Consider the following 27,587-nt stretch of genomic DNA (forward strand, 5'->3'; position numbering starts at 1 on the left):
CTTCAAACACCTTATAAGAGGTTAGCAACCAGAAGTTGCAGTTGAAGAGCCAGACAACAGATATATCACTTATTATTTTTAAGATTCTTTTTTTTTTTAATTGGAGAGGCAGATTTACAGAGGAAAGGAGAGACAGAGAGAAAGCTCTTCCATCTTTGGTTGGCTCTCTAAGTGGCCACAATGGCCTGATCTGAGCTGATCCAAAGCCAGAAGCCAGGAGCTTCTTCCAGGTCTCCCACGTGGCTGCAGGGTCCCAAGACTTTGGGTCCCAAGTCAGTAGGGCCCCTCTGCTGCTTTCCCAGGCCACAAGCAAGGAGCTGGATGGGAAATAGAGCAGCCAAGAAACGAACTGGTGCCCATATGAGATGTTGGCACTTGCAAGGTGAGGAGCAGATGTCACATTTAAAGCGGAAAACTCTAAGGCCTAATCTGCAAGAAAGAGATGCTGATCTCCAATATCAAGAGTATTAGAGTGTTCAACATAGTAAGAAATGGCCAGGTGTCTGTGTGAGGGCTAGACTATTACAAACTGTTCATGGGAAACTACACAAGTATCACCTTATGAAGCCAAGCCATGGGAGGGACTTCAAGGAGATTGCCCAGGTTGCTTGCTAAGCATCCTGTAGTTTGAAAGACAGCACATTAGGAACCGTCATCTACCCAGATACAGACTGGCAGGTACTCAGAAGTGGATGCTAGGAAGCATTCATAATTATGGCAAAATGAACTTGGATCCCTCCTAGTAGGCTGCTTTGGGGTAGCAAAGAGGATTCTTGAGGCAGGAAGTACCACCGAATACTCAAGAGTTTGGAGAAGAAAACATAAGCTATAGTAAGAACACAGATGCGTCTACCAACATTAAAATTCACAGAGAAGAAATTCTGAGAGGTCCAAAGAATTTCACCCACCAGCAGAAGAACTAACCAACAGAGCAGGGCAGGATGAACAACGTGTGGGAGATGAAAATCAAGCTGATTTCTGATTGTATCCCACCAGGCTTGCCTGTTCAGACCAGGCATGTACAGCCAGGACATGCAGTTACTCCTTCATAAGACAAATATCTGTGTCAACAGATGGAGTTCCTGCAACTATTTTAGGACAATCAAGTTTATTCAAGGGCCTGCTTACTGCCAAATGTTGCGACACCACTGTAGATGCACAGGGAATTCTGCCTCTGCTATCTACGCATCGCTACCTGCCTTCTATTTTGACCTAATACCAGAACAAGGCTCACAAAGACTTCAGAATATCCTCGTCATGATGATCGATTGCCGCTTACCTTTGGGGAAGAAAATACGTATAGTTTGCACAGCTTTACCTTCCGCTGACACTTGGAGACAGAGAATGAGAATTAGTTAATGCCACTTCCCCTGGGAATTCTTATAGCCATCCACAACGTAAAGTTAGTGTTGGAAACATGGCTCTGTAAAACTTATTTCCACACAGAGAAGAAAAAAAAGCTGGTGAACCAGTTTCAAGTTCAGCTTTCTGACCATTGTAGGTATAGGCAAAGATGTGCTATCTAGCACATCGTAAGATGGTGCAGGGTCGGGGGGGATGGTGGGAAAGGAAAACAGGGAAGGAGGATGGGTAGAGAGGGAGGAATCCACACACCTGCAAAACTATCGTGGAAAATAATAATAATAAATTATTTAAGCTGAATGTACTATCTCATTAATACCTTTAAGAAAAACTTCTGGGTAGGCTGGAATGCCTAAAAATCACTCCTGCTATGTTACATCCATTGACTTCTTAACCTTCCTTAACTGCTACTTTAGATCCCCAACCCATATCTAAATATTTCCTCCATCCACCCCAACTCCTGGCAACCATCTTTTGCTTCAGCATCCCTGTACGTTTGACCTTTCTTTTTAAAAATGCCACATGTAAAAGAGATCAGGCAACTGTTTTTTCTTTCTGTCCTAGTTCATCTCCCTCAGTGTAATGTTCCCCAAATCCATCCATGTTGTCACAAATAGCAGGAACTCCTTTTTAAACACCATGCCTAAGATATCCACCCACAGTTCATGGAGGATTCAGGTTCTTTAAAAAATATGTATGGGGCCCACCGCGGTGGCGCAAGTGGTTAAGGTCCTCGCCTTGAACGCCCAGGATCCCATATGGGCGCCAGTTCTATCCCGGCAGCCCCGCTTCCCTTCCAGCTCCCTGCCTGTGGCCCGGGAAAGCAGTCAAGGACGGCCCAAAGCTTTGGGACCCTGCACCCGTGTGGGAGACCCGGAAGAGGCTCCTGGCTTCGGACCGGCATAGTATCGGCTGTTGCGCTCACTTGGGGAGTGAATCATCGGACGGATGATCTTCCTCTCTTTCTCTCCTCTCTGTATATCCGCCTTTCCAATAAAAAAATAATAAAAATAAAATCTTAAAAAAATATGTATGGATTTCAAATTTTATGGAAACCATAAATTTATTGATCAAGTCCGTCTTCTACCTCCATTCACCTGCTAATGGTGACTTAGGTTATTTTCACAACTTGACTCTTATGAAAAACATTGAAAAAACTACAATTAATAAAATCTTCATTGTACTAGTTATTTGTATGACATAAGAAGATTTTAGCTGCTTCTGTAACTAAATATAACTATGTGAGATGACTGGTATATTAATTTGCTACACTGTGGTATCACATAATACCAGGTACTAAACTTGAAATTTACACAGTTGGGGCCCAGTACAGTAGCCTAGTGGCTAAAAGTGCTCACCTTGCATGCATCAGGATCCCACATAGACGCCAGTTTGTATCCCAGCTGTTCTATTTCCCATCCAGCTCCCTGTTTGTGGCCTGAGAAAGCAGTAGAGGACAGCCCAAAGCTTTAGGACCCTGCACCCTCATGGGAGACCTGGAAGAAGCTCCTGGCTCCTGACTTTGGTTCAGCTCAGATCCAGCCATTTATAGCAACTTGGGGAGTGAACCAGCACATAAAAGATCTTTCTCTCTGTCTCTTGTTTCTCTATAAATCTGACATTCCAATAAAAATAAAATAAACCTTAAAAAATATGTATACAGTTGAATTTATTTTAAATGAAAGTAAAAAAAGAAGAAAAGCAGCTCTTGGTTCCATAAAGCTCTTTAAGTGGAACTCTAAAATATGATGATATTTGTTACTTCCTTTTACAAAGTGATAAGTCCAAAAATACTGTCTCATTCTTATATATGTGGGTTGTTACTAATTCTCTCCATTCATCAGACATATTGTAGCCTTTGCATTCTTGGCTTTACATAATGCCTATCAGTTGCTTAGTACAACAACTTTCTGAACACTGCTAGGGGAAATCACTTAAAAAATTCTGTGCAAAATCAGCATTTTTACACCATCAGAGAAAATAAGGAATGAGAATATCAGTTTCTCAAACGTATATATGAGCATGAATTGTAACAAACCTAGTTGTGGTTTGTTGCAACAACCTTGCCAGCTCCCTTAGCACAGTAATTCCTCGGGAAGCAAGTGCTTATTCACAAGCAGCTCTATGAATGAGCAAGCACTCATTCACAAGTTTGCCTTCCACTACTCTGCTTCTCCAAAGGACTGTGGTTTATTTCCACTCTTTCATTTGTATCCTACTTTCCTTTCGCCCTCATTGTTCCCTTTCCTTAAAGCAGCAGCTCAACAATGCTTTTCTCTAAGCTTTATCTGTGAGATAAGGTAACTTTGTATTCTGCCTATGTTTGTGGAATGGTGGTTATGATTCATACCACAAGCCTAAATGTATTGTCTCTTTCCTTCATGCATCAAAATGCTGTGCCTAAATGTTATTAGGATTCATTTACCAACTTAAAGACATCCAAATCCTGCCAGTATCACTCCTTATGGATATTTCACATATGCAGGCAGTCTCTGAGAAGGTTACAAGTGTATAAAAATGCCAAAATATTCCAGGGACAAAGACCTGTACTCCTAATGCATTATAATATAAACAGTATTGTAAACATTTCCTTCTGTATGAAAAATATCTTAATAAAATGTTTTTTGATTTTGGTTTTATTTCCACTGGATTTTAGTCAACACAAACTTCCTTTTTGTATCCTTGTTAACTAAAATATTATAGTCCATGGTCCTTAAGAGTTATAATTCTGAAAGTTGATGCTGAATTGAACTATGTGTTCACACTGAGATAATCTCTGCTTAGCATGAAACCCATGACAAATACCCAGGACTGTCCACACACAGGAAAATGGCAGCTATTTCCGGGGTTATTTATCCACATCCAAGATTCAAGTTTTCTGACGCTGTAAATGAATTTCATTTCTCTCTGTCAAATCTTAAGTGTCAGGCATTAAGATTTGCGTGGAAACTAAAAATATGACGAATCTAAAATTTCTGCTGGAGATCTTGAGTTTTGGGTAGAGGAAAGAAAATGGAAACTTGTCATTTCAATGTAATTAGTAAGTACTATGAAGAGAGGCGTGGAAAGCTAGAGCAAACGTAAGGAGAGCAGCAAACCCTAGACCTAGGAAGGGAGAAGGGAAGTGAGTAAAAGATTGCTAGAAGTTCATTTTCTAGAATTAAAAGCCACATCACAATCAAAACAGAAGACAATTGGCCTAAGTAGTTATTCTGGAACACAAAACTTCATGCCTATACTAAGTATATGGACAAAAGTTACACTGAATTCCTCCCTTTGCAGATGGGTTTCTCCTGTCACTATCCACCATTCAATGTTTTTACTCACCATTCTTGAGGTTACAAACATGCATCAGAGTGTGAGATAGACCATCTCTATCCCTATCATAACAGCAGGAAACAGTGCAGAGTTTATCACTGCATATCAATTCTGGAACCAAAATGACTCCCCTCTACACATTTGCCCCTCTCCCACTACAGGTCTTGGACTGCACTCAGAGCTGGGACCAACACTTAAGGGTGATGGTCAAAGGGAGCCTACCTCCTGTTCTCCAAATTCTACCACAAGTAACTGCAAAGCAGTCAGTGGGCATGGATCTGAATCAGACCATCACCACTGTGGAGATTCAGATTCCTTGGCATCAACATCTACTTACACCTTAGTGCTGATTTCTTGTCTGTTTCCCTGAAGTGGAGCATGTAAAAGCAGCTCAAAACTTTGAGAGAACCCTCAATACCTTGCCAGCCTTAATAGCGTTTTAGTAAATTTTAGTGATTGAACCAATCCAATCCATTTTTAAAAATCTACTTGTTGAAAAAACATCAATGATCTTGCTCAATACTATACTCTCTATTGTGGACTGGTTTATCATCAATACATGAGTTCTAAGCATTGATATCCTTTGCAGCAAATTATTGGCTATTTTCTCAGTAGCTAAATACTCTGTAACTTCATGATATTATTAAATTTTCTAAAATAAATTAAACTCAATATTCTCATCTGGGAAATTATTTGCACACCACTCTGAGCCACACATTAACAGTTCTGACTTCCTACAACCTCTTTATTGATTAAAGCCACAAAATAATATTTTTCTTTCTTTCTTTCTTTCTTTCTTTCTTTCTTTCTTTCTTTCTTTCTTTCTTTCTTTCTATCACACACAGTAGCTTTTATTCAATAAAAGCATATCTGTGCAAATTTAAAGAGAAACTGTAGACAGACCCCAAAGGGATGCCATAAAACACACAGGCCATGAGTCCATTCTGAATAGAGATACAATATTATTTATCCAGTCATAAATGATACCAAGCCACCTAGAATTACTTGCTAAAAGATGTGTTATTGTTTTATTAGAAAACAACTGAGTTCAGATTAATTTTTAGAAATAGAAACAAAAGAAAAATATAAGTTTCCACATAGCACTGCCTGCTCTTTTCTCTCTTCTGTATGATTTAAATTGCACATACAATAGTCAACCTTTGCTTCTCAACATTTATTTCCCAACTTAGGAAAACAAGGCATTTCCTTAATGACCTAAACTGCAATGATTACAGCCGAAAAGCACGTAGTATATTTGTTGGCAGTTTTGTACAAAACAAGTCTTCCAAGTCTTAACTATAAAATTAGTAATAATAAGGAACTGGTTGTCTATGTAGAGATAAGATGACTGACAAAGTCAAAGTGCAGGGTACAAAACTTAACAATATTCTATATCCACACGTTCCAATATCATACTTGCTTTTACAGACAGGCAAATCAGGTAGGAAATTTCTCTTATGTTAATAACAATAAACCATAGATTTGAAAACAGAGACTCCACATTTGAATGAAAACTTTAGATTATGTATTACCCTGAGTCTTTCTGTGGACCTCTCAAAGCCTTGGTTTTCCATGCTAAAGGGAAGGTGACTCCACAACCAGCAGCTGCAGTGAATACTGAATAAACCACATGCAACATACGTGACAGCACAGATTCTCAGCAGATTCATAGTCTTCCCCTGGCGAATTCTGAATGATAAGCTTATATGCCACACTGCTTCTATCCAATAAGCTTTCAAGAGGTTTTCACCCTTTCCATGTGTGTTATGCATATGATCACTTTTCTAAAGAACTGGAGGGAAAGGGACTCAATCCCTGTCCTGCTGGAAAATGCTCCTCTTTGTAACACCATGCCAACTGGTCCTGTATGTGTTCCCTACTGAGAACTATGGCTCATGGGTAAGAATTGCTGGGTAACAAGCATAGTTATGGCACTGTCTTGCCATTGTAGGAACCTCTCCGTGAACAGTTCAGAAACGTTCAAAGCTAGGCAAAAAATTATAAAGTAGCCACACACCTAGTGATTGTACAAATCAAAAAATGGCTTTAGCCACCAGAACATCTTCATGCAAATAACTTTTGAAAACCATTACCTCTTTCACACTGGGGTCCAGTGAAGCCGTAAGTGCATGCACATCGATTTGGGGCCACACACCTCCCTCCGTTGAGACAGCCACTTTCACAGACAGCTGTAAGAGAAAGAGACAGTTGAGGACCCTTAGCTGAAAGTAGATGCTAATGAAATAATACTATGGTCCCTGAAAGGCTAACAAAAAAGAGCTAAAACAATCACTCTGATGCAGTTTCTTCATGAACAGCCATACCAGTTTCATATCCTCAGATGTTCCTCGGGCAACCTTAGGCGACACTGCCTGAAACCAGTGACAATTTTTTTTTCACCTGTGTTAACTATGAGAGCTTTCCTGCACAAAGCATCTAAGCACAGCTTCTGGTTCTGCATCCAAATCACTGGTGTCTAAGAGACTTCACTGGCTGCAGTGGGAACTGCAGTTTAGCAAGCTGACTCTCTTGCTTTATGTTTAACTTATACAGGACTCCTATGAGAGGGAACACCGACCCCGTGGATGTACCCTTACAGGAGCATTGCAAACTAATTCACACAATTATCTGCAAGTGAAAAAACTCAATACTTTGTTTAGGTCCTGATTTCATTACATTAAACACATATACTGTGGAGTCAGACAGCCTAAATTCCAATCCCAATTCTGTCCATTAACCTCCATGTCCTTAGAGAAATTAGTCTTTATTCCCAGTTTTCCTTAACTGTTAAAGGCGATAACAAGGCCCACAATTCAAGGACATGTTATATTACAAGAGTTAGTACACATACAGAGTGAAAAAAAATGTACCTAATACACAGTAATCAAAGATTATGCGATGTAACAGGTACAATGAGGGTCTTATTTGTGTTGTTCCTTCACTCCCCTTTCCTGACTCTGCTTTAGAAGCAAACATAGTTTATATAAAGTCATCGAAGCCTGGTTATGGTTTCCTAGCTGACCTTATATCCCTTCCCATCACTTCCATGAGCATTTACATCCTAGCAATACCAAGCACCTGCTAGGCCCCCAAACACATGCCACATCCTGATTTAGTACTTTTGACTCATACTGTGCCTTGTACCTAAAAAGTCTACCACCCATCATTATCCCTCAAGTCTCAGTTCAAGAGTTGCCCACCCTGGGGAGGCTATCCCACCTCTATACTGTGCAGCACAAAATTCAAGCAGTATTCTTATCACACTGTAGTATGTAGACAGTCACCAGGATATCTGTTTATGGTCTACAATTTTATTTATACTAGCATAATTCATCATAGCACACACAAACACATAAACATACACACATATATAAACATATTAGTAAAATTCAGAGGAATAATTAATAATGTGCACCATAAAGGTATTCATGAAACAAACAGTAAAACATTCATATAATGAAGTATTAATATGCAATCAAAATGTATCTTAATGTTTACCAGCATAAACCGCATATACCAAAAAAATGAAGCTTCATATATCAAATATGCATTAAGAATTTAGTATCTAGAATGATGAAATTAAAAGTTCTAGCTTTTATTTCTTGAACTTTTCTAAGGATGTGTACATAAATATTAGTCACAAATTTAATCAAAAAATCTTCTAGAAGGAATTTTCATCTTCTCTACAGGATGGGGATTGGAAGAGAATGAATGCAAAAGGTAGTGTTCATGAAGGAACAACAAACTGAACACCATGTGATAAACGTTACAGCAATAGAAACTAGCCTGGGAAATTAGGGAGAAGCAATTTCTACAATGAACAACAAGAGTAGGTCTGGGGAGAAAGAGCCTGATGCTGAAACACTTCGAGATGTATGTTGAAAATTCAGGTGGAGAGGTCAGCAAGTGAATGGAAGAAGGTTCACTTGGGTAGTGACTGAAATCAGCAGGGAGCAAGCAGAGAAGGAATGGAAAATGGAAGCAAACTTGATCAAGCAACTCATTCATAAGAAAAAAGGAGAAGTTTTGATCCCAACTGTGTTGAAAAATGATCTGTTCATCTGTGTCACTGAACATGTAAAAATGCCATGACCTATGTCATACAAGAAAAACCCATGAGCACCTGTCTCATAATGTCTTACACAGAGGGTAACATTCAATGGTAACCACGTTCACTTACGTTGTCCACAGTGAGTCCCGATATATCCTTTCTGACATATACAGTGGTCATCACTGCAGCTACCTCCATTCATGCAGCGAATATTGCAGTGTTGTACTTGGGAGAAAAAAAAAGAAGAAAAAATGATTTATTTTGTGCCTTACAAAAATTTTTACAATTTTGTCAATAGTTTAGATTTAAAGAGGAAATAGAATCATTTTTAGAGATTTCATATACTTATGCAGAAATGATCTAATAATTCTAGACATTACCATTTGTTGCATAAAATCATTTACAATGCAATGTAACTTGACATCCCTTAATTGAGCTAAAAGGTTTGTCTTACTTGGCAGTATTGAAAACTCATCCTTTCTGTATTTCATATCCACAAATAAACCCTGTCTCAAATAATCAGATAACATAAGATGACAAGAGCAATTTTTCTGTGAAAAGCTTTAGAGTAACAAAATCCACAAGAGTTTTTAAAATAATAATTTTTTGAGGTAGAAAAGAGAAAAAAGAAAACAGTCATTTAGTAACAAGACTGGCAGACAATTGGGGTAGTTGGATATGGCTCAGAAACAGCTGCTTGTTTAAACTGCAACTTTAAATGAAGACCTTTCATGTTTGGAAACCACTTTCCCACACCTTATCTCCTATAGAAATGTACATTTTAGGGCGTGGATAGAAAGACCACGCCTGATAGCGAGAAAGCCAGAAGTGAGAGTAAGACACCTGCAGTCTCCATTATGAGACATGAATTTCATGCCGGCACAGGCCTCTGCTCTCTCTAGTGGTCTCCACTTAACCTTTTCAAAATCCTAGGCTATTCTCTAGCCTTCTAGAATTTAACAGTTATCCTACTGGGAGACAACCAAGGATTTGGCTGAATTAAGTGGTAATCCCTGTTGCAACATTACGATAGAGGGAGGCTAGAATCAGGCACTGGAGTTGGGCTTATTCTGCCCTAGCTTCTCCATTATGGGAATAAACTCCCAGGGAAAAGAGCTCAATGAAACATAAAGAGAAGACAATCCCCTCTTCCTCCACAAGAGCAAAATCAGCTGCCTATGCCGAATGTTCTTGGTCCACAAAGGGCCAAATCTCCCTGAATCAGATAGAAGTTTCCTCCACCACCCTATTTGACACCTCTCCTTGGGAATTCTCAGCACAGAATTGAAAAGGAGGCTACTTGACTTCAGTAGAAAGGCCATTTTTAAAATAGGGAACCACAAGTATCTCAGTCATACAACAGGGGAAGGAAGATGCCCTCTGAGAGTACAAAAACTTAAGTCAGGATCAAAGAAATAAATAACATATCGCACATTTACTGAATCACCTTGAAAGACCCCTCTCTCCTGTATTAAGAATGATCTCTATCTCTTAGCATTCAAGACCACTGGCAACACACAATCCCATGATTCAGGGCTCCTAGCATGCTCTTTATTTGTCCTCAGTTCCTGATTAGTTTATAAATTACTCAGACATTCAACAAATATTTCCAACTGCTTTCTCTCTCTCATGCAAAATGCTTGGCACTTTGTCTTGCTAGGTCTTTCACGGAATCCCCTCTTTAACCATAACTCTTAATAAGATTCATACACTAACTCATTTGTTCATTCATTCAGTTATCTGAAAAACAGAGCCAACAGAGAAGGAGAGACAGACAGAGAGTGAGAAGCGAGACAGAGATCTTCCATCCATGGATTGACCCATTGATTCCACATGGCTGCAATAGCCATATCTGAGCCAGGCCAAAACCAAGAGCAGGAACCCTGTGCCCTGGTCCACCATGGGCAAGGCATGAGCCATCTGTTGTCTTCCCGGGCACATTAGCTGGAAGCTTGAACAGAAGCTGAGCTACTTGGGATTCAAACCAGCATTCCTAAACAAACATCAGTGTCATAAGCAACAGCTCAACCCACTGCACAACAGCAGCCCCTAACTTTTAATCTACAACACACACACACACACACACACACACACACACACACACACACACGAGTTCCCACCTAATACTGAAATACTACCATTTTCAGACCAATTTCAATTTAGTCTCTTGACTCCCTCCTTTCAAATCAGTTGTGAGGAACCTCTTTCTCAGTGCTTTTATCTTTTTGTAATATTCACTATATAATCTAAATTGCTTTTAGCTATTTTTACTATCCACAATACATCTGTTCAAAAACTTCCGGGACCAGCACTTGATATAGGAGGTACAGCCATCACTTGGGATTCAATGCTAGCAACCACAAGGTACTGGTTTGGTTTCTGGATGCTTCACTTCTGTTTTTAGGCTAATAGTCTAGGAAAAGTAGGGAAGAGGGCTCAGGTTCTTGGACCCCTACCATCCATACACCCATACAGGAAACTGAGGAAAAGATCCTGGTTGCTGACTACAGCCTGGTTCAGCCCCAACCATTGCAGCCATTGCAGAAATGAAGTATCACTCCCTGTCTTTATATATAGAATTGTGACTTTCAAATAAATAAATCATTAAGAAAAAAAATCTTAATAGTGGCAAGCATTATGATTCTAAAATACAACCCATAAGTGCACCTTGCCTATAAGTGCTACAGAAAACTATCTGTAATTAGTTTCTATTTATTTCACTCATGCTACCTGATAATGAAGTCAAAATCTATAGTCAAAGATACACTGAGATTAGGAAGTGGCCCATTGTGTCCTGAGCACTTACGCAGTCCTAGGTAGGTAGCTATTAAAAATATTTTTATCTTTGTTTCCCCATGTTTGGAAGCAGAAATAACTCCTTTGTTGGAGTATTATTATAGAAATCCAGCAACCAAGGAAACTGGTTAACACAAACTGTTATTTATACTAAGGCTCCTAGGATTCCATTAAAACATCTCAGCCAAAACGTAATTTTAACAAAAAAAAAAGAAAAAGCTATCTACAAATACACAAAGGGAAAAATGATTTGGTGAAAGCTTTGGATAACAGTCTAAGTAGGTCAGGAAAAGGTGTACAGTTGTTTTAAAATATGAAGTTAAACTTAGCTTCATCCTATCTTAGACAAACAGTGAGGATTGGGGAAAAGCACAGGAAATGATGTCATCTGCCAAGCAGCATAGGAACTCAGCCCACAAACTGATTTCAATTCAAGCAACTCATGCCAAGAGCTAATTTCCATTCCCACATGAGCAACAAAGCCATTTAGCTACTTTGAGATAAAAAAGGTTAACCAACAGTAGTTTAAATAGTAACTTTACATTATTTATTTAAGTTGGAAATCAGTATGGATTCTTTTGGGGGAAAGAATGGTAGGTGATAACTAAAGCTATTATAATGAAAGCCTTTCTGATACTCTCCTGACATTTGTTTGAATCCCATATTTCAGGTGAATATTTTCCAGCATCAGATATTCTTTTTCCTTAAAAAAGAAATAGGTTCATCCAGGCATAATTAACTCATGGCCCACACAAACCAATAAACCACAGATCTCTGGGAAGAAGGCAGAGGGAACAAGCTCGCTGACAGGTCATGGACACCCAACCACTTGCTTTACCACTTGAGTGTTTACCATGGAAAGCTTTGCATTCTTTGTGGAATCTTGGAGCTGGGGAAAGGAACATTTCTATTTTTTGTTTGTTTTCTTGTTGTATAAATTTTGTTTTTGGTAATTTTTACATATTTGATTAATGTGCGAAGGGTCAACAGCCAGAGGAAAGTGGGTAAGACCATTGTTTTCACATTCTCGTCTCTCCTTCCTGTGGGAACGTTTCTTTAAAGGTAAAATAAATCACCCAGGATTTCTGTGGGGAAATAAGTGTACTAGTTTCACACTTTGTATAGGCATGAAGTACTTTTGAGAATACCCACACCCACAAATAGGTTTCATTTTGGATTCAATCCTGTCATTGAGACACATTCTAAATTTATGTTGATTTGAGTAAGAATTCCAGGTGGCTCATAATTAGCAGACCAGGCTTTATATCTCCAGGGAAAAAGAAAAACAACTAAAAAGTAGGGATTCCATTTATACTCATGAGGATACTATATCTTTTATTGGATGTGCTAAGGGTCCCAAATCAAAATTTATTACTAAATTCAACATATGTTGAGATTTGAACAGATCCTGAAAATACCAGGGGAATCAGATATCACTCAATAGGCTTGTTCTACCACTTGTAGTTGGCTCTTAAAGCCTTAATGGCCCAGCAAGGTCATGCCTGGAAGAAGGGCAGATAGCCTACAAGGGCTTCCTATAAGGCTGTTGGTTGACATTTACCTTCTGTCCTTATAGGATCCAAAACTGGTTTTATGTTCATGTTAGATGTCAGAACCCCTTTTAAACACCCAGCAAACACTGACAAGGCCTTCTTCTTGCCAGGGATCTAGAAGGGCAGAGGAGACTTTTGTTTAGATCATCTCCTAGTATAAACTAACTCTTTAATTGATTAACCAGCAAGGAATAATGTAAGCATGAGACTGCAAGAGATGTAGGGTTGGCACTCAGGTCTGAATACCTCAGGTAATGATTTTCTTTGAGCTGCATCGGGTCTGAAATGATTCTAAAGATCTACCATCATCTTGGCAGCCTCAGCTGGCAGAAAGAACACTGGCAGCAATTTGCAAATACGTATGTGTACAGTGAGCATGTGATTTTAATTTAGCCACTAGTAAGAGCACAGACAGACATATTAACCCGCTAGACTTAACTGCTGGACTCTCCACCTGAGACAGCAGTCTGCACAGGCAGCAAGAGTCTCTGCAGGACAAGAACAATTCTCATTTGGAGAACAGCAGAGATGCTCCCCTCAAGTACCCACGTCCACAGGAGCAACTCCACTAGTCTCTTCAAAAGAAACCTTTCTGAGCTGGACAAGGTCCTAAGAAGGCCAAGTTAAATGATAGCAGTGACATAGGTGCCACCCCAGAGGGCAGCCTGGAAGCAAAGAATTCAGCAAATTCCACACACTCCTCTCCTCCCAGTTCATATAAATCCTGTATTTCCTTGAAACAGTTTGTCAAGGAGCACTTTTTTCACTCTTCCCCCTCACCTTTCATCTCCAGCACCACCCTTCCCTTCCTTTGCATCTCCTCATATCCCTAGAACCAAGTTGCACACATCTCTTCAGACATGCTGACACAGGGGTCTAGAATGGTTCCCCAGCCTTCTTACATGCTTATAGCTTGAATTCATATTGGGAATATCGGAGTACTCACTCAACTAAAGTACGCTGAAACTTGATGAAAGAGTAAGGCGGTTCCACAAAAGGTTGATACTTGCCCAACTTAAAACAGTTTAATGAAATTCCCATCACAATCTTCAAAGGTTTTGTGGGTATGGTAATTTTAAATGTATATGTGAAAGCAAAGAAACTAGAATAACTGAACTGATTTTTTAAAAAGAAGCATAACTTGGGAAGAACTAACCTACCCAATATCAAATCTTTTCATATACTTGCAATAATCAACACTCTACAATATTTGAGAAAGAACAGACAATAAGCACATGGATCAATGGAATAAATAGAGAACTCAAAAATAAACTCACACACATGCCCAGATTGCCTTTAGCAGAGATTCCAAAAAGCATCCAGCAGATTAAGGAAAGCCTTTCCAGAGAGAAGCAGGGCGGGCCAGCTGGATATCCACAAGCAGCAACTGAACCCAGACTAAAGCTTCACACTTCATACAAATTATTGCAACATGGGTCACATATGTAAATGGAAAACTATACAACTTCAAGGAAAAAAATGGAGAAAATCATTGGAATTCAGGACTAAACAATGTCTTCTTACTTGACACAAAAACTATGGTTCAGAAAAGGAAAATATTGGTAATTTGAACTTCATAAAATTTGGAAGCTTTTGCTCCATGAGGATCCCAACTAAAAACATGAAAACGCAAGCTACAGAATAGAAGAAAATGTTTGCAAATCATCTACTTTACAAAGAGAAAGTAGAGTATATAACATCAATAGTAAGATAATAGACAATTCAATTAGAATCTCAACAAATGACAGGAAGAGAAATTGCACTGAAGAAGACACACAGGCAACAGATAAACACACAAAAAGATGCTCAGCACCTTTGGCCAATAAAAAACACAAATTAAAACTACAATTAGATAGTAGCACACAGCTATCAGAACCACTAAAATTAAAACTAGTGAGAACAGCAATTACTGATGAGGATGCAAGAAAACTGAGCCATGCACACACTGTTGATAAGAATGTAAAATGGTTCAGGAACTTCAAACACTGCTTAACAGTGCATGGCCAGTGTCCTGGTACAGTGAATTAAGTTACTGCCTGACAAGTGAGCATTCTGTATCAGAGTGCTGGTTCAAGACCAGGAAGCTTGCTTCAGATCCAGCTTTTTGCTAATGCGCATGGGAAAGCACAGGAGAATGGCCCAAGTACAAGGGCTCCTGCCACCCATGTGGGAAATCAGAATAAATTTCCAGGATCCTGGCTTCTACCTAGACCAGCCATAACCATTGCAGCCACTAGGAGAGTGACCAGCAGATGGAAGATTCATTTCTCTCTCTCTCTCTTTTTCTCTTTCTCTGTCTCTCTCTGTCATCACACACACAGCCCTTTAAATAAATGAACATATCTTTGAAAAGTTAAACTTGTAACTTGTCGTACAACCAAGAAACTGCCAACCTGGACATGTATAACAGAGAAGTAGATGTATTCACACAAAAACCTGTACACAATATTCACAGCAGCTTTGTTCAAAAAACCCTGAAAAACTGGAAATAACTCAGATGCCCTTCAATGGGAGAAGGGCTAAGCCAACTGTCACACTCTCCATCCAAGGCATGCAATTCTACACAGCAAAAAGAGGAAAAACATGGCTGAAATATACTACAACCTAGATATATCTCCAGAGAATTACTCTGAGTGGGAAAAAAAAGCCTATTTCAATAAGCTATGCATAATGGAAATTCGTGTATATATCATGCTTTCAATGACAAAGTAGTAGAAAGAAAGAAATGAGTCATGGATTACAGAGGGCACAGTGAAGGGAGGGCAATGCCCATAAAAGGGAACTGAGGGATCCTTGTGGTGATGGAATGTTCTGTATCTTGACTGTATCAATGTCAATACCCTGGCTATAATATTGCACTACAGTTTTGCAAGATATTACCATGGGGAAAATGAAGTAAAAGTTATCCAGTTTCCCAGTATCTCTCCATATTATTTCATAAAACTGTTCATTAATCTATGGTGATCTCAAAACTTGAAGTTCAATTTTGAAATTGTCAAAAAAAAAAGTGTCAATTATATAACTGGACGAACACAAAATTGATCTCTTAAATTCTAAAATATGAACGATCAATAACTTTTATAATAAGACATTGTGCATAAGTGTACATATGCTATAGTCGGAATATTGTGTCCTCTCAAAACTGCTATGTTCCAGTGTGATAATTTTAAGAAGTGAGGCCATTGGGTGGTGACTAAGTTATGCAATCAGCACCCTCATGAGTGAGATCAGCGTCCTTATAAAATGCTCTGGGGGCTTGGGCATCCCATCAGGCAATGTCCACAAGTCCTAATCTTTAATCTCTAGTATACATCTGCCTCAAGATCCTACCATTTTCTCCTACCATGGCTATCTTTCATCATATGACCATAATTTTCCCCTTTGGTCTTGTTTTTAGCATTCTGTCTCCAGATCTTGGGATTATTACTTGATAAAGTAGAAGTTCACACTATCATTTCAGACCTTGTGGTTGAACATCTAGTTTTGCCAACTGGTTATATTTTCTTGTATTTTCTTATATTATCCCAGAAGCATATAGCATGAGTTCGTTCAAGAATTAATCTGATTTTAAGGATTTGTTCTCAAGTTTATATATACATTTGTTTCCCCACCTTGATAGTCTGACTCCTCAGCAATTATCCAGGAGCTCATTTTCATGAAGATGGCCAACACTGCCTGAAAGTGCTGCCAACTAACTTTTCTGCCTCTTCCTATGCTTCCAGTTAATGCCCTTACTTTGCAGAATGCGTCTGCTGTTACTTGGGAAGCAAGTGGGTACCAAAAGGGTCTGTTATAGAGGGCAACTCACTTTAGCCTGCTAGCTGACTTATGTGAGCAACATCTAATTTCAGTACTTATAGCAGGTAGTGAACCTTGACACAATAAAGTTTCAACTTGAAATAGACAAAAGAGAATGTACTTATTCTGCAAAATTTTCCTTACATCTTTGGCAAAAACAGAACACAATGCAAAAGCGGTACTTTTTTTTCTGGAAAAAAAAGGAAATGGAAAAAAAAAACCCAAACATTATGGCCTGGGTGATAGGTAAAGGTATGCAGAGGCTTATTTATACAAACTTGAACTTCAATTTTCAAACTGACTCACATTTTTCCCAACCCCAAATTTTTCCTAATTCATCATCGTGGACTCAAGAAAGAAAGAGTGGGGGAAGGATGAAGGGAGACAGAGAGGGAGGGAGGGAGGTAGGAAGGGAAGAAGAGAGCGGGGGAGGAAGCAAGAAAGAAAGGAAGAAAGGAAGTGAGAGAGGGAGAAAGGAAGGAAGGGAAAAAGAGAGGGAGAAAACCAAGAGAACAGGATAGCCACAGTGCTAAAAGATGAACTGTGGATTATTTTGACATTCTAGGATGAACACAGTTGCAAAATTCAGAAGGGGAAAATATATCTGTGTTTCATAATAAATCACTCCAGGAACTACCATAATGACTTCTATTTCTCATTCCAAACTCAGGAGTCCTCAGTTTGAAATACATTTTTTAATCAGATTCCTATTTTAGTACCATGAGAAAGAATGCTTACTCTTCTTGAGCCAAAAATGTCCATTAAACAATCATTTCATTGAGCACCTTTTATGGTGTTTACATTGGAGATATAAAGATGAATAAGGCAATACCTCCAGAGAAGGCCATAATCTTTGTATTATTCATAGTAACTATGCCCCATAGGTAATTTTCCTATAAAAAGTAAAGAAGAGAAATGGGAAGCCAGATTGAGGAAAGCCTTTCCAAATACTTTGGGCAGAGCAGAGAAGGCAGATGTTCTGGTGGGGGAAAAAAAATGTATTGCAGGGAAGAGAAAAGCCAAAAGCAAATTTAGGAGAAAATAGGGCATAACCACATAAAATATTATTACATATAATGACATGTTAGACTCACTGGATCTGGAGCCACAGGAAGGAGATATCTGACCAGATGGGCAAGTGCACATATTTGGCCTCGAACAAAATCCATCCCCACAGGAATGCCGGCAAATGGCTGTGAATAAAACCAGAGGTCTGTTAGCCCATGGATTCAGAGCATGGTTAGTTATAGTAACTCAGTCTTCAAATGAGGAGTCCTAGGCTTCCATGTCCTTCAGTGACTGGTATCCTGACCTACAGGACCCTAAGCCTTGCATGTATTCATGTCCAGAACAAGGCCACTCAACTAGGTAAATCCTGGCTTTACAATAGTCAATATCCTTTTATATGACAACGGCTCTGAACCACTTATTTTTGCTGTGTTTATTCCATACCACTCAATCTACCAAATTCTAACGACAGGTATGCAAGGAAAGCTACACAAACAAATAGAAACCCTGCATCTAAACATTTGCTTGCTCATAAAGTTCTGTTTTTATATTAGCTTTTCAATAGAATGATATAAAATTGTGTCAGTCTTTCTGGAAGCCAATTTTGTTATGAATGCTTAACGCACCATGTTTGTCCTGTTCTGAATTACACTGACAGACTGAGAGGAGGAGAATGCTGGAATCCACTGCCTTCATGCTGATTCTGGAGTCAGGGAGTCACTCATCTTTTAAAGAAACTCTAATAACATCATGTTATTAGTGAACAGCATCACGTTGCTCCCAAATGTTCTGCTCAGGACCCATGGGGCAAGTTTACATAGCAAATGATTAATATTTATAAGATGTGGTCACCACTTTTTATACTTAGCCATAATTCTTTCCTGAAAGCCCTGCACTGCACAACGTTGCAAGAGATGAATGCAATGTGCATAATTAAAATATCCTGGATATAAAGTGCAGAGGCAAATAGTTGTGTGTCTAGCAGTTAAGACAGCTCACACTCTATTTCAGAGTGCCTCGGTTTTATTCCTAGCTCTGGTTCTTATCTTACCTCCAGCTTACTACTAATACAGACCTTGGGAAGCAGCCCTGACAATCCTGTCATCTCCGTGTGAGCTTTGGATTGAGTTTGTGGGTACTGACTTTGACCATATCCAGCCCTGTCCACTGCAGATATTGCAAAGCAAATCAACGGATGGGTTTTCTTTCTAGGGTTTTCTCTCTCTCTCTCTCCCTCCCTCCCTCTTTTTTCTCTAAAATATGAATATATTTTTTTAATAAAAATCAGGAGTTTAGAATGACATTTGAGCACAACGGCTGATGCTATGCTGATCCGAAGCCGGGTCCGAAGCCGGGAGCCAGGAACCTCTTCTGGGTCTCCCACATGGATGCAGGGTCCCAAGGCTTTGGGCCGTCCTCGACTGCTTTCCCAGGCCACAAGCATGGAGCTGGATGAGAAGTGGAGCTTCTGGGATTAGAATCGGCACCCATATGGGATCCTGGCGCATTCAAGGCAAGGACTTTAGCCGCTAGGCCACACCCCTGGGCCCGGACTTATGACTGTTATTTAAGGACTATACTATTGTAATGATATGAAGGGAAATGGTGACAGAGGTAAATCAGGAGGGAGAAAGGAGAGGAGGAAGGAGAAATCCCTATACCTATAAAATTGTATCATAGAAAAAATAATGTCAACCAAAAAAAAAAAAAAGAAAAAGAAAAAACTATATACAAGACAAACCTTAAGTTCATAGACTTTATTTAGATAAAAAATATATTTAAAAAATTTCAAATAACATTATACCTTGCTAGTGGTTCAATTTTGATCTTAAAATAAAATACACGTGCCTAATGAAAATGATGTTTTCTGGTCAAAATCAAGAAATGATTACCCAGGGTCCGGCACTGTGGCCTAGCAGCTAAAGTCCTTGTCTTGAAAGCGCTGGGGTCCCCTATGGGCGCTGGTTCTAATCCTGGCAGCCCCACTTTCCATCCAGCTCCCTGCTTGTGGCCTGGGAAAGCAGTCGAGGATGGCCCAAAGCCTTGGGACCCTGCACCCGTGTGGGAGACCTGGAAGATCTGGGCTCCTGGCTTTGGATAGGCATAGCACTAGACATTGCAGTCACTTAGGGAGTGAATCATCGGATGGAAGATATTTCTCTCTATCTCTCCTCCTCTCCGTATATTTGACTTTGTAAACAATAAATAAATCCTTAAAATATATAAATAAATAAAACAAATGATTACCCAGTATATGCTGCCAGATACATCACAGGCAAATGACATCAAACCTTAACCAAAATATCTCTATGTTTCTATTGTCTATATCTTAGAAATATCCCAAGGAAAGCCACTGAATTAAAGTATGGCAGTAGTTTGACAAAGTTAATGCATGCTCTGATCTGAATTCAGGGAAAGTAGGAAAAGTCTTAGAACTAAACAGTTCAGGTTTAAACATACTAGCAAAAAAAAAAATGGCTAAATTCTAAAAATCACCATGCAACCCAAAAAGCAAAGGAACATGCAGAGAAACAGGTTGTCTACTTACGGACAATACACTGATTTCCACCAGGTAAGGTTTTCCATCCAGGACAACAATAAGCATTATATCGTGATCCACAGACATTGGGTCTGGAAAAAAAAATAAGAATCCCATACATTTTTTTAGAAATAAGAAATGATTAAACAAAACAGAAAAAAAAATCTGAGTTATAAAGCAGAGTGAATCCTGACAAACAAACTTAACTCATGGGACTCAAAGCTGGCTCAATAGTTTTACTGTAATAGTATTCGTATTTTAACATAATAATACCAATAAGGACATCCTGTAATATCATCTATCTACAAGATAATGCACCAAGAACACACAAACTATCCATGCACAGGCAACGCATTGTGATACAAAAACTCAGGGAGCCATGTATTCTGATGGAAACAACAAGCTTCCTATCAGTCTAAGAAAGGTCATCATAAAATCCACTGCATCCAAGGCTTTCAAGCTCAGCTCTTTAAAACAGCATTTTCTTCCTACATCCCAGTTCACCTCTAAAATGTTACCACATTCTTCCTTTCACCAAAATTGCAGGAATGCAAACTCTGACATCAGTCAGGAAAAAAAATATCAAGACCAAAACATGTAAATATTTCTTTAACAAAAGTTCGAAAACACAGTTGGTATCAGCAGTTGCACGAAAATGAAATCAGTGTCACCCTGGGTTCCTTGTTTAGATAACACATCAAATGTCTTGAAGCACAGCCTCCTCTTGGCCTCCAGATCCCATTTTAACAAGTATAGGACAACTAGGTAACGGCGTCACTGCTTTCATGCTGGAAACTAAGACAGAGGATAGAACAGACATAGACCCAGGGGAAATCACTCATTTTGCTTTGCCCCATCCTAAGAATCTAAACATTGATGCTTGTTGCTGGAGTTGACAGGCCAACAAGGAAGGTTAAACATTATGCAACCAATTTCATAAACTAGAAGTTATTTCAAGACTTTCTAGTATAAATACTGTAGTCCTACAAGCACGAGCCTTTAAACACAACTGCATCATTAAAACGTATTTCTACTGGGATGCACATACACTTCTCCTTCTCCAGTCATACCGTACAGCCTTCTGCATGTACTCTGGATTCACTTCAGGCAGGACTGGGAACCAAGGTAACGTTTTTACCCTTTCAAATCCTTTTGCAGCACCAGAAAACCTGGAGCACCTATTGTGGTCATAAAACAAGTGAAGAAGGAAGACAGAGGAGCCAGAGGAAGGAATCTAACTCCATACCCAGCTATCTAAGGCTTCTTCAGGGACAGAGAGAAAATGATGGCATACAGCCTTAATGTGTGCGTGACTTCAGGGCTTCTCTGGGTCTTAATTTCGTTTTTTTGTATATCTTGGGCTAGTAAATTTTGTCTTTTCCACGCTATGCGTGCTTGTACATCAGATGACAACATGGACATGAAAAGCCGCATCTATAAAAGAACAACATGCAATACAGGATTATCTTTATATGGAATCTTTTCCTGACTTGCATGAACTGCACAGTGAAAGGAATTATAATACGACAACTAGGAAAATGACAGATGAATTCTCAGTTTTCTCATTCAGGAAGAAAGATTTTAATAATTTTGAGTCATGCGCCTGGCATGTTTCTGCAGCAGGTTAAATTGCTACTTGTGATGCCAGGATTCCATATTAGCACCAGGCTTGAGTCCTGGCTGCTCTGCTTCTGATCCAGCTACTTGCTGATGTGTCTGGGGACAAAAGCAGAGATGGCCCAAATACATGGGTCTCTGTCATCCACATGGGAGATCCAGATGGAGAGCCTGCTTCCAGCCTTTGCTCTGTATGACCTAGCTGTTACGGGCATTTGAAGACTAAGCCAGCAGATGATGGAGATTTCTCTCTTTCTCTCTCTCTCCTCCCAAATAAACAAACAGATAGATAAATAAATCTTTTTTCAAAAAAAGAAATGACTGGTTCTTAACCTTTATCTCTATTACGAGGGACCACGACTTCAGTGTTGAAAATATCCTAGGGAAACTTAGAATATCATAAAGGGAAATGAAAGAGAAGCCAGGATTGCGAGCTGGCACGGGAGGTGGAGGGAACACTCAATTCTTCCAAATTTCATAAAAGTTCTCACCCTTTGAAATGACAATCCAGGCCAAAATCAACAGTCTCAGACCCTCCCCATCCAGAGCCCATTACAACAGTTCCACTGGATCCAAGTCAATCCAAGGCCAAATGCTGGAATAGCTTCAGAGGAGCACAGAGCCTTTGCAGGGTGCCTCATGGTCAGAGCAAGTACATTTGTCAAACAAAAATCAGAACATACTGTCTGACTAAAATTATTGTGTTTATGGAGTAAGGGCACCTGTAACATGATGAAAAGGCCAACAGAGAAGGGCCCAGAATCAGTCACTTAAGTCTTCCAAAGCAAGACATTCAAAAGATTCTCGAAGGTGTTTTTGAAATTATGGACTGTCATCATGAGCATCCATCACTGTTTTTCAATGTATAGAATCAACGCGCAGCCAAAACATGGCAGATTTTCTCTACTCTACCATGGTTTCACTCAAAATAAAAATTTTTTAAATCTTCTTAGTGCAAAAGTAATGGTATACAGACATAAATTGGGAAACAAGTTGGGAAGAAAGCTATGGAGGGCAATGTAGTAGTTGATCAAAGAAACAGAGGTTCAAGTATATTAATTTTTAAAACAGACCAATAAATAAATGTCATACTACAATTACTAATAACAGCATCAGTGTGTAAGGAAAAGAGAGATAAAAGGTATAGATACCTTTATAAATAGTTTCCATTTTTCAAAACAAGGCACCAATGGACACTGTTTAAATCTAGTCACAGAGGTACAAGCATAGTAAATGTTTTTGTGGACATAAATGTAAAATGAACTAAGTAAATGGTTAAAACCAGTGGAAGAGGGAGAGAAAGTGGGGGGTTAATCCCTGAGCCTAAGGAACTGTATCATAAAAAAATAAAAATTTAAAATAAGTAAACAAATAAAATTAAATTAAAAAGCCAGAAGCCTTCAAAGCAGAGGACCTGGGGAAAGCAGACGGATGCAACACCCATCCACAGCCATTATTGTTTCCAAAATGCATGTTCTTCTAATAGCCATATATGACCATCACCTTTTAAAGTATTATTTTAAAAATATGAAATCTTATCTTTAAACAGAAAATTTTCTCTTCCATCAGGATTAAATAAAATGAATTGGTAAAAGTTTCCTTTTATCCATGCATATTTTCATTTTATTTCATCTGTTAAAAATTCTATGTAATTATGATTTTATTTATTTGCATGCTCTGACTTTTTGAATTTCACAAACGTATCCTTTCCGGCAAGTAAGATTAGTTATTTTTGATTATTTCAATCAACTTCATCACATTACTATGATTTTTAATATCCTTTATTACTCATTCTTTAACAAATGCCACTACATTTTGTGGCTCAATGCAAAGTATTAAAAAAATATGAGAGTTCTCGTCTGGTGATTTTGGTCTGAGAATAGCACATCAGCAGAACTTGCTCAAATGAGCTAGATGGCATTTGTTCTACTTAGACAGCAAAATTAAAACAAATGCAGCTCTAATCCTAGAAATAAATGATGTCTTATTTAAGTTTGAAAACACTGAAATAAGTAAAGTCTAAAGGAAACATGTTAGATAATTGCCATTACAAAAGACTTTATTCTAAGGTTTCCAGACAAACAGCATTCACAAAAGACATAAATTTTTAACAAAATTACTCCAGTCACCTTACCTAATCAGCATAAACTATGGTTTAATCAACCATCATCAAAACTCCCCCCTCCCCAAAAATCAGTTATACTTCTGTAAAAATATCCATAACATTTCACAAAACAAAGGAAACTAAAAATCCTACAGGAAAAGAAGTTTTGGCTAAGTTCTAAAATACATTACTTAACTTATTCTCATAGCAACTCTTGGAGGTAAGTTCTATTCTAATTCTTTTTATTAGCAGTAGGGAAACTACAGCTATAGAAGTCTACACAAACCAGACAAGACCCCACAGCTTGAAAATACAGAATAGGGACATGCACTCTAAACCTTTAAATTAACTCAATGATGCACTAAGAAGCAGGTGCTATACGTTACCCCACAGAATTTGTGGTGACAAAACAAAAATCACAAAAGGTACTCCAGTAAACCAAAGGCCAATCATAGAATGTTTTTGATCTGTATTTTAATAATCTTCAGGGGGAAAGAAGGAAATGAATTTGTTCTGAATTCCAACACCGTGACTTTCTACAAAAGCCTCCAAGCAGAAGAGACTTAGAAATTTTTAAAATGTGTAGCTGCCATATTATTTGTAGGTAGCTATTAATAGACACTGCTTTCATTAAATATACCTCTGATATAGTAACACACCCTTCTTTCTCCACTTTATGATGTTTTTCATAAATTCTATGTTATGTGATATTAATATATCATCCATGCTTTCCAGAAAAATGGTATGTGTGGTATGTGTGTGTGTATATTTTTACATACGAAGTACATATGGCAAAATGTTTAAAACAGCTAAATCTGTGTGTTCACTGAATTCTTCTTTTTATGTTTCTGTATTATTTGAAGTGAACTTAAAAATTCTAGAGTAATTAAGTCTTCATCAGGAAGGACTTTCACCAGTTGCTGTGACTACTGTGCTCTGCAATAACCCAGCTCCCCCTCCAGGGAGAAGGGTGAGCCTTAGCAGGCTTGCATTTGGATGCAGTTCAGACACAGAGTTTGGAGATTGTGTGGGCTAACTAAAGCCTCGCTGAATGGAGCAAACAGCTGGGCTCTACCACGTCTGACCACATCGTGGCAAGAACTGGCCTCTGTGCCAGACGTCTGCAGTGTATCCACATTCCTTCGCCAGAGCCCTCTTCTGCAAGTTTGGCCTCTCTCCGAGCAAGATAGCCCTTCTGTTTCCTATCCCATGTGCAAACCTCTTTTCAGACAAAATGGACCTAATAAAAACAGGGACGGTGGGGGGGTATTCCTATTTCACTGGTGTGAGGTGCTCGACCTGGGAAGTGATGAAACGCTGAAGCAAGGAACACAGGAAGCATTAGGGAAGGGTGCTGAGGCTGTTTCTGTCCTGTGAGTCGCCTCCTTCTCTGACCCATCAGCTGAGTCTATATGTAGAGGGACAGCAAAGGACGCATGTCCCCACATAACAAAGGGCACCCACCCGCCCCTGCAACATGTCCCAAAGCAGACATGAAACAATTACAATACATAAGTGGGCTACAAATACTGTGAACCCCAATCATGACTTTATTTTATTCTTTGGCAAATTTTATCAAGATATAATGCAAAGAAGCAGAAGAGATCCCACGCGAACCCTGAAATAGAGACCTGTGAGATGCCAACAAATCTGGCAGATGCTCCCCCTCTGCTTATTTTACTGCCGCTATTCTGGCCCTCCTTGCAGAAGGCAGAGGTCAACTCTCTCTCAGCAGTGATTTGAATACCACATGCGACTGTTCCAGCCCATCTGCCAGTCACAACAACTCAGTAATGAAACTTCAAACCATGGTAATGAGAGCAGCTGCCATGGCCTCCTCAAGCTTCAGCTGGGCTCTCCAGACCTGGAGCTCACTGCTGGCTTGTCCGAGTCGACACTGGCTGGAATGCAGATGTTCCTGCTTTCCTTCTTTGAAGAAACAAGCCAGCCAACACTTCTAACCTACTTCATGCAGTTTTTCTGAATAAAAAAATAATCTAAAAAGTAACCAAAGGAGTATTTCGCGTTTTGGTATCCGTGAGCTTCATCCTCTTCTTGCTTTCTCCAGGTTAGTGACTTTGCATCTTTTCCTCTAAAGTCAGTCTCTCTGTTTCTTGCTTCCTATCTCCTTCTTCTCCTCCCTCTTCTCTTTTTCTTCCTTTTCTTTTCTATTTACTTCTTGTTGTCAGGCCATTTGGAATCAAATGTTTCATTATCACCACAGTCTAAGATTATACCATCCAAAATGGCTCCTCTTCCTGTGGAGCCAATACACTCACTGCCAAAGGCACAATAGCTACATGGCTAATCAGATGCCTTGGCCATAGCACAAACCATTCAACAAAACCTTGTGAGAGCCTATTATAACCAGGCACTGTGTTTGATGAAATAAAGGTGAGTTAAATGAGCATGCTTAATGCCCAGGTCTTGATTTCTATCCTATTATCCACTTACAAGAATCAGGCCTCCAAGGGAAAATGAGTGACTAGAATTGGGTAAGAAATACACAAGGTAAGTCCAAACCATTTTTAATGCTAAAAGTTATGAGACTGTGAAACAAATACCCACAAAGACAAGGGTATGGAATGGAACACTTTGGCCAAAACTAAAACCACTGGAGCAATAAAATGCCAAAAGCAGTATTGGATTGGAACCCAAAGCAGAAAACAAACATCCATTGAGTGTGCACTGATAAGTAAGGGATTGACTAAATGGGAGAATAGAAAAATCTCCTAAAGCTGAAGAAATTACATATAATTGAGTAGAGACTCTGTCTTCAAGGAGTTGAAACAAAGCTCCCCACTTTTTGTGCATAGGCTGGATGCACTGATATCCTTCCAGTGAGCACATGATATAAACGGAGGAAGTACGGTAACTTTACAGTGGAAAAAACCCAACATCATCCCTGCCAGGTAATCAGGATTTACAGCAATAGTAACAAATCACATTGACACTCTTAAACCTCTGATATTAGGTGATAAAAATGGAAATTTGCCTCTGTGGATTTTTCCCCCAAAACTCATATCCTTCACCCAACGACAAAGACAAAAGCCACATCTATAAAACATTTGACCATCTCTCCTCAAAACCGCCAAGATTATCAAAAGAGCAGTTGTCCAGGAGCTGTCTACAGAAGATAATGACTGAATGTATAATGGTATCTTGGAAGGATTATTAAACTAAAAAAGGACATTAGGTAAAAATTAGCAATCCAAATAAAGAATGGATATAATAACTATATATCAATATGGGCCTATTCATTGTAACAAAGCTGCCATAATAGTATTAGGTACTAACGACAAAGGAAGATCAATCAATCTCTCTCTCTCTCTTCTTCACTCTCTTCCTTCCACTCTCCCATTCTCTCTGCAATCTTCTATAATTCTAAAGTGAAGTTTATTTTAAAAACAATAATAATCCTGGAACAATGCTATTATAAAT

At 39.0% G+C, this 27,587-nt stretch overlaps 1 protein-coding gene across 1 annotated transcript in view; it reads right to left on the reverse strand.

Annotated features, from left to right (window-relative positions):
- The window catches only part of FBN1 (fibrillin 1), a 225,109-nt gene that overhangs the window by 171,130 nt on the left and 26,392 nt on the right, over positions 1-27,587 (reverse strand). The window contains exons 2-5 of the mRNA XM_040968986.1: positions 20,435-20,517; positions 17,973-18,071; positions 8,861-8,956; positions 6,774-6,869 (exon numbers count right to left, since the gene is read on the reverse strand). Of these exons, the coding sequence (XP_040824920.1) occupies positions 6,774-6,869; positions 8,861-8,956; positions 17,973-18,071; positions 20,435-20,517 (374 nt within the window). The remainder of the gene's footprint in view (positions 1-6,773; positions 6,870-8,860; positions 8,957-17,972; positions 18,072-20,434; positions 20,518-27,587) is intronic.

This window comes from Ochotona curzoniae, unplaced genomic scaffold, assembly GCF_017591425.1.
Source record: "Ochotona curzoniae isolate NIBS_2020 unplaced genomic scaffold, NIBS_Ocur_1.0 scaffold_4701, whole genome shotgun sequence".
Lineage (NCBI taxonomy): Eukaryota > Metazoa > Chordata > Mammalia > Lagomorpha > Ochotonidae > Ochotona > Ochotona curzoniae.